The sequence below is a fragment of the Rhincodon typus genome, chromosome 26 (genome assembly GCF_021869965.1).
Source record: "Rhincodon typus isolate 14 chromosome 26, sRhiTyp1.1, whole genome shotgun sequence".
Taxonomy (NCBI): Eukaryota; Metazoa; Chordata; class Chondrichthyes; order Orectolobiformes; family Rhincodontidae; genus Rhincodon; species Rhincodon typus.
Window position 1 is genome coordinate 2,690,055 of NC_063357.1, and position 8,081 is coordinate 2,698,135.

The 8,081-nt window shown below is 46.1% G+C and overlaps 2 protein-coding genes across 3 annotated transcripts in view; one reads left to right on the top strand and one right to left on the bottom strand.

The window, feature by feature from the left end:
- The window catches only part of LOC109922506 (vitronectin), a 17,249-nt gene extending 15,638 nt beyond the window's left edge, over positions 1-1,611 (bottom strand). Inside the window, exon 1 of one of the 2 annotated variants that reach the window (XM_048612599.1) lies at positions 640-1,611. The gene's annotated coding sequence lies outside the window, so the exon portion shown is untranslated. The remainder of the gene's footprint in view (positions 1-639) is intronic. The other variant, XM_020522555.2, reaches the window with a different exon arrangement.
- Positions 1,394-8,081, top strand: part of rskr (ribosomal protein S6 kinase related) — a 17,179-nt gene continuing 10,491 nt past the window's right edge. Inside the window, 5 exon segments of the mRNA XM_048612600.1 lie at positions 1,394-1,508; positions 2,438-2,680; positions 4,777-4,860; positions 5,331-5,383; positions 5,386-5,399. Of these exon segments, the coding sequence (XP_048468557.1) occupies positions 1,482-1,508; positions 2,438-2,680; positions 4,777-4,860; positions 5,331-5,383; positions 5,386-5,399 (421 nt within the window). The 5' untranslated portion in view covers positions 1,394-1,481.

The following is an 8,081-nucleotide window of genomic DNA, read 5'->3' on the forward strand; positions in this document are numbered from 1 at the left end:
CAGTGAGAGTCAGTGTGGGAGTTGTACCCCATTGAGAGTCAGTGTGTAGGGGACTGTATCCCAGTGAGAGTCAGTGTGTGTGGGAGCTGTACCCCAGTGAGAGTCAGTGTGTGTTGGAGGCTATATACATTAGCATGAAGCGGTCAATGACAAACAGGACAATATGAGCACTTTTAAGACGGGGTACTGAATCAAGTTGAGCATCGCAAAAATTAGTCCCTGTGGCCTTGACTGCATTGTTAATAAATTGCCAATAGATAGGAAAGCGAGTTGTGAAGAGGATACAAAGCACATGCTTAGAATTGGTTCATTGAGTTGACAAAATCTTGGATGGTATACAATGTTAAAAAGTGAAATTGTTAATTTTAGCAGGAAATTGAAGTTTTGCAGATTATTTTAATGATGGAGCCTGCAAAATGCTGGGTATGGTGCTATCTGGGAGTTGTTGTGCATGATTCACTGAAATTAGTATGCAAGTCCAGCAAGTCATTAGGAAGGCAGATCAAATATTGACCTTTATTGCGGCAGGTGGAGTACAAAAGCACTGTTGAGAAGTCCTGCTATGAATGTACAGTTTGATCCTCGTATCCCAGGAGGAATAGATAACTGTAAGATGTAGTTCAGAGTAGGTTAACTTACCTACTTACTGCTATGAAGTGTTTGTCTTCTGAAGAAAGGCGAGTAGGTTGAATTTTTATTGAGTGGACCTCAGAACAATGGGAGGCATCTACTTGAAGGGGCTTGATAGGATTGATGTGGACAGGATGATTTCTCCTCTTGAACGAATCCAGCTCAGAGGGCCTCAGTTCAAAATTAATGGACCTTCCATTTAAAATGGAGGTGAGGGATAGTGCTTTTCTCTCAGTGGGTCGCTGATCTTCGGAATTTTCTATCCCAGTGGCAGTGAGTCATTGATTATATAGGAGTATTGGTTGGTCAACATTATGTCATACACGTTGAAGGCACGTGACATGTTCTTATTGACTGGTAGCACAGATTCAATGGGCTGAATGGCCTGACCCTCTCCTTCTTTCTGTTGTTTAGCCCTCAAGTGGATATAAGAGACCCTGAACATGATTCTGAAAACTGAGGTGATGCCTCCCAAACACAAACATAGATTTCCTGATTATTTATCACAGCCCTGTTTGCGGGATCTTTCCGTGCATACATCTGCTTCCGAATTTACGGTGGTTCCACATCAAAACTTCCGTAAATAGAAATGACGTTTTTTGAAGAGGCTTGACAGAAGCGACGGCGCCACTGAAATGCAGTTCGCCCGGAAAACCGGGAGAACTAGTCACGTGACCTGCCCATTACGTAGCCCTTCGACAACAGCGGAGTCCTCCGGTATCCCAGCATGCTGCGGGCGACAGGCCCTCCGGAATCCCAGGGTGCAACGGGAGGGTTATCGTCCCGGTCTGGGTTCTGGCTCCCTGATGTTAGAAAACTGCGGTCCGGGAGCAGCCTGAGGAGCCCGGGCCATGGCCAGCGGGCGGACTACGGCCCTGGTAAGCGATGCCTTTCGGACGACGTTCCGTCAAGCTCACCCCTAACCCCGGTTTATACACCCCGGCCCCGACCCGCCCCTCCCCTCCCCTCCCCTCTGGCCCCGCCCCTCCCCTCTGGCCCCGCCCCTCCCCTCCCCTCTGGCCCCGCCCCTAAGATCTTGGCACCGCCCTTCCCATGTGGCCACGCCCATGACACCCAGGCTCCGCCCCCTTCCTCTTTGGGCTGAGGCCGTTCCGCCCGATGTGGCCGTGCTGGCTCTCTCCAGGGCAATTCCTTATTTGCCCCCAGAGCCTGCTCTCTGTGACCCTGCACGTTCTTGTTCCTGTCCCCAAGTGAGTGCCCCCTTTTATCCCGAGCTTGAGTTCCATAAAGGTCGACTCCATCTGCAATCCCAACAAATCCATGTGCAGTTGTAGCCAAACGTCTTTGGTGCTGTAAATAAATAACTTTTACCTTCATCACTGTTCCCTAAGCCTGGATGCTAACTGAAATCAAAACAGAAATTGCTGCAGAAACTCAACAGGTCTGACAGCCTCCGTGGAGAGAAAAACAGTTAACATTTTGAGTCCAATCATTCTTCCTCGAGACTCCAAATCATAGTTGTCCCAAAATGTTAACTCTCTATCTGTCCCCACAGAGGCTGCTAGACCTATTAATCAGAGTTAACATTTCAGGATAACTATGATTCGGAGTTTTGAGGAAGTGTGACTGGACTCAAAATTGTAACTGTTTTTCCTCTCCACAGATGCTGTCAGACCTGCTGAGTTTTTGCAAGAATTTCCAGTTTTATTTCATATTTCCAGCATCCACACCATTTTGCTGTAGTTGATTGTATGGTGACCTAACAGTCTTCCTGTCTGAGAGTTAGTATGGCCTGTTCATTTCTCTGACTCCCATTACGTCTGTTTCTCACTGGTTCACATCCTAGGGAGGGAATGCCACTGGAAGGAGTGTGTCCATCTCTAAATGGAAGAGTGTTTTGTCTAGAGTGAGGTCCTCCCTGTGCATGTTCCAAAGAGCCCAGAAGAAGCCTGCAGAACCACAGAAGCTCCACAGGGAGTGGGCCCAGTCCAACGACTCCAGAAATACGGAGTGGCCATTACCCCAGTTTGTCTCTCTCTTCTTTCCGGAGTTCACCTACCGATCGCAGCAGCTGGAGTGGGAATTCCAGGTATCTGTCCATTAAGATTTCAACCCTCCCATCAGGTTTGTCTACGGTTTGCTCAAAGTTATATTGATCACAGTTTTTATCTTTTTGGGGAAGAAAACTTGTCCCTCAGTGTCTTTCTGTTTTGAACAAAATTCCTTTGATATGACTGGTCACATGTCCAGGCCATTCATCATTGTAACTTCCTATGAAAATAAATTCCATGTAATTTTTCTGTGTAAAAGTTAAAGTTGTAAATTGGAGGAAGGATGGAAAATGGTAAGCCTTCACAAATGAGGTAATGAGAGTCCAGAGATAGTATGTTCGTGTTAGGGTGAAGGGCAAGGCTGGTATATGTAGGGAATACTGGATGACTAGAGAAATTGAGGTTTTTGGTCAAGAAAAAGAAGGAAACACATGTCAGCGGTGTATAACGGCAGCAGGAGTATACTTAAGAGGGAAATCAGGAGGGCAAAAAGGGGATGTGACATAGCTTTGGCAAATAGAGTTAAGGAAAATCCAAAGGGACTTTATAAATACATTAAGGACAAAAGGTAACGAAGGAGAGAAAAGGGCCCCTTAAAGATCAGCAAGGCCACCTTGGGTAGTGGTGGAGGGTTGCTTTTCAGTCTGGAGGTCTATGAGTGGGGGTGTGCCACAAGGATCGGTGCTGGGTTCACTGCTTTTTCTCATTTATATAAACGATTTGGATGTGAGTATAGGAGGTATGGTTAGTAAGTTTGCAGATGACACCAAAATTGGAGGTGTAGTGGACAGTGAGGAAGGTTACCTCAGAGTACAGTGGGACCTTGATCAGATGGACCAATGGGCCAAGGAGTGGCAGATGGAGTTTAATTTAGATAAATGTGAGGTGCTACATTTTGGAAAGGCAAATCAGGGCAGGACTTATACACTTAATGGTAAGGTCCTGGGGAGTGTTGCTGAACAAAGAGACCTTGGAGTGCAGGTTCATAGTTCCTTGAAAGAGGAGTCGCGGGTAAACAGGATAGTGAAGAAGGCATTTGGTACGCTTGCTTTTATTGGTCAATGCATTGAGTATAGAAGTGGGGAGGTCATGTTGCAGCTGTACAGGACATTGGTTAGGCCACTTTTGGAATACCATGTTCAATTCTGGTCTCCCTGCTAAAGGAAGGATGTTGTGAAACATGAAAGGGTTCAGAAATGATTTATGAGGATGTTGCCAAGTTTGGAGGGTTTGAGCTATAGAGACAGGCTGAATACGCTGGAGCTATTTTCCCTGGAGTGTTGGAGGCTGAGGGTAGACCTTATAGCGGTTTATACCATCATGAGGGACATGGATAGGGTGAACAGCCAAGATCTTTTCCTTGGGGTAGGCGAGTCCCAAACTAGAGGGGCGTAGGTTTAAGATGAGGGGAGAAAGATTTAAAAGAGACCGAGGGGGCAACTTTTTCACGCAGAGGGTGTTATATGTATGGAATGAACTGCCAGAGGAAATGGTAGAGGCTGGTACAATTATAACATTTAAAAGGCATCTGGATGCGTATATGAATAGGAAGAGTTTAGAGGGATACGGGCCAAATGCTGGCAAATGGGACAAGATGAATTTAGGATATCTGGTCAGCATGGACGAGTTGGATCGAAGGGTCTGTTTCTGTGCTGTACAGCTCTGTGACTACATAAACATCACAGTGTAGTTTCAAGCTCTGGTCACTAGATGGTCTTGTAGTGTGATTTTATGAATCCTGCCTCCCGATCCTGGCCCATCTTACTTATCCAAACGTGTCAAAAATGCATCAATTCTCTGTCAGCAATTTCCACAAGTTGCTGTAATAGGAACTGTGGGGAGTTGCAGCAATCCATCATGTAGATAGTACATACCTGCTGCTCCTGTGTGTTTGTGGCACAGGGACTGAATGTTGGAGGGAGATGGGGTGCCAGTCAACAGGCTTCTTGAGTTTTGGGTATTGAAATGTTATGAGCACGATGGAGTTATTGATCAATTGAGTGATCATTTGCTTATCATTCAGTGGGACTTGAGGGAAATCTCCAGTTTTGGAAAGAAATTCAATGAAAACCAAAAAGCTGCTCCCATCAGACACTTGGGGTCATTGAATGTTGTTTGTGTCTTTCCTGCTCAGGACATTGAGATCATTGCCAAAGGATCCATTGGACCGATTCTGAAAGTCTGTAAAAGGACCGATGAGCAGATCTACGCTCTCAAGGTAATTATCGATACAGGTTAACACAACTGTGTGAAACAAAACACTCCCAGGACAGGGATAGCATGGGGTGAGATACAGAGTAAAGCTCTCTCTAACTATCCCCATCAAACACTCCCACGACAGGGACAGCGTAGGGTTAGATACAGAGTAAAGCTCTCTCTACAGTGTTCCCATTCAAACACCCCCAGGATAGGGACAGCATGGGGTTAGATACAGAGTAAAACATGTACACAGTCCGTATGGTGTCCTTCACCCATGGATTGCCCTTGTCTGCAGTGACTCACTCGAGCCTCCTGATTTAGCTCTGGAATGAGATTAAATAATTATGGAAAATTGACTGGATTGCATGTTGAAAATGTTCACTGATTTTAGTCATAGTCTGCAGTGTAATGATTGTTGCAGATCTGGTCTTGATGTAATGAATGATGTTTTTGTTCTGGGTCATCATATAAACTGTGTTTTCCCCACAGGTACTGCTGAAGGCAGAGATATTTCGACAGGGAATGCTGCAGCAGTGCAAGGAAGGAGCCACTCTTCAGGTAAGGAGCCCTCATCCAATTAGTGTGTACATGACAACCCCTCAGCCCCTTATTCCCCCTGCCACATTCCCCACCCCACACTCACTGCACTGACCCACTGGTCTGTGTCTCCTCCAGGCAGCAGTGGCTCCTCCCCATGACTGAGGGAAGCAGGGGGAGGAGTACTAGCTGGGCAACTCTTTCATTCACTTTTGGGATGTGGGTATCACTGGCTGGGCCTAGCATTTATTGTTCGTCCCTAGTTGCCCCTTGAGAAGGTGGGGGTGAGCTGCCTTCTTGAACCACTGCAGTCCATGTGCCGCAGGTTGACCCACAATATCCTTAGGGAGGGAATTCCAGGACTTTGACCCAGCAACAATGAAGGAATGGAGATATATTTCCAAGTCCGGATGGTCATTGGCTTGGAGGGAAACTTGCCGGGGGGTGGTGTTCCCATGTATCTGCTGCCCTTGTCCTTCTAGATGGAAGTGATGGTGGGTTTGGAAGGTGATAGTTAAGGAGCGTTGGTGAATTTCTGCAGAGCATCTTATAGATAGTACACACTGTAGATAACTTATAATTTAGTCTTCATCATCTCTTCCCCCTTTCTGCATTTGGATCACATCACAAGTAATTCTCACTCTTCCCCATTGCAGCACCTCACTCTATTCCCATCCAGTTCCCCACCACATCTCTTGTCCCTCTATTATGCCTCATTGTGGTGGCAAACTGTAAATTAAACCCAGCTATTCCCAGGGTCATACCAAATGTTAAAGTTTTTTCTTGAGATACGCACTGTTCCCCAATTTACTTAACTTTCAGACCGAGCTTGATTGAAAGAGAGACCAGGTTTCTGTACTCAATAAGAATTATAATTTATAATGAGCAATTACACCATAGCTACAAGAAATGGATATAAACCACCGGTATATATAACACAATTAATGGAAAAAAAAAGAAAGGACTGCAGATGCTGTAAATCAGGAACAAAAACAAAGTTGCTGGAAAAGCTCAGCAGGTCTGGCAGCATCTGTGGAGGAGAAAACAGAGTTAACGTTTCGGGTCCGGTGACCCTTCCTCAGAACTCAATTAACTAAAACTTTAATCCCTTATAGACACCCCTTAATGTACGCACATACACAGACAAACAAATAGGGAAGGTAGATTATTGGCAGAGGTAGAAAAACTGGAAAGTTAGTTCAGTGACTTTGTTTCCCAATTCTAACGTTGCCTTCTCAAGGGGCAACTAGGGATGGGCGATAAAATGCTGGCCCAGGCAGCGATACCCACGTCCTACAAGCGAATAAAAGAAATGATGATCTGTCCTGGGTAACCAGACCCTTGGTGTTCTCTTGTCTTCTCTGGAAGATGAGATTTCTAAGAAGTTGAGAGCGACTGAGTCACTTGGAAAATGTCTCTGATTTATCAGTTCAGAAGTTACAGCTTACAGTAAATGTTGTGAGAAAGGTAACCGGTTCTCTTTAGCTTTAAGCGGAGTTTTTGACTGCACAGAACGTGCAGCTGCTGGGGCTGGGTGAAGGTCTGCACATGTCATTTTCATCCCTCTCTTTCTCTCTGTGTCTCTGTAACTTGTTTCCAGCTCCAAGCTGCTCAGTCACTCAAATCAATCACAGTTGTTGGCAAGCAAAGCTCTGTGTGATTGATAACTGTCACTAGTCCATAGACCAATCGACCTCTTGTTGCTGAGGGAGCTGTGTCAGTGTACATCCTCAGCTTCGGATCGTTACAATCTGACCATCACTTTGTGCTTGTTATACAGTTGTTTACAATGCCTGCCTTGGAGATCAGCTTCCTCGCTTTCAAACCTGCAGCCATTCTTTCAAACACTGGTGTTTTCAGAAACAAATGTTCCCAGCTTTTAAAACACAAAATTAAAAAGACACGGCCCGTACGGCTCCTGTCCCCCGTACCTTTCCCCACAGCTCTGGAGTGGTGGGGAACCTGACTCAACGTCACTCCTGATCCAGAAGCCAAGATTGTATTCCTCGGTTCCCTAATGAACGATCTGACTACATTCCTTTGCTCCAGTAAAGCTGTTCTCTCAATGTTGAGAGTTAACTAGCTTCTCCGTATCTACTCCATTGAGTCTTTTAGCATTTTAAACATCACATCAGATCATCCTTCAGCCTTTTAAATCTTTCAGGCTCGATCAAGTAGTTATGGAGAAACAATAATGACTTGCATTTATATGACGCCTTTCGTGTAGCTAATGAGTGCAGAGCCGGACCACTTGGTGGGGAAATCGGGTAGTATATATGCTCACAGAGCAGACTGGAAATTTAGAACTCTACCCCGCCAAAAGGCTGGGGACCATTTGGAGCCTCCGGAATGAGATCAATCACTTTGTAAAAGCTGAGGTTCTCTAACCCATCTCCTCCTGTCCCTGTGATCCTTGATCCCACCCTCCTGTCAGACCCCTGCTGTTACTTCAGCTTGACTTGCCCCATCGCCAGCCCCACCCCCACAAGGCGGATGTGCCTTAGCAGCTATTTGTGGAAATGTTTTTTTTTCTTGTTCTCTCCCCCTCCCCACCCCACAGAAGCAGGTCCGCCATTCGTTTGTGCAAGGTTTACGGGAATGCTGGCAGTCTCCACGCCTGCTCTTCATTAGTGAGTCCTCCAGGTGCAACGGAGCTTCCTAACCCCCATCACCACCACCCCGCACCCACCACTCCCGCTCCCC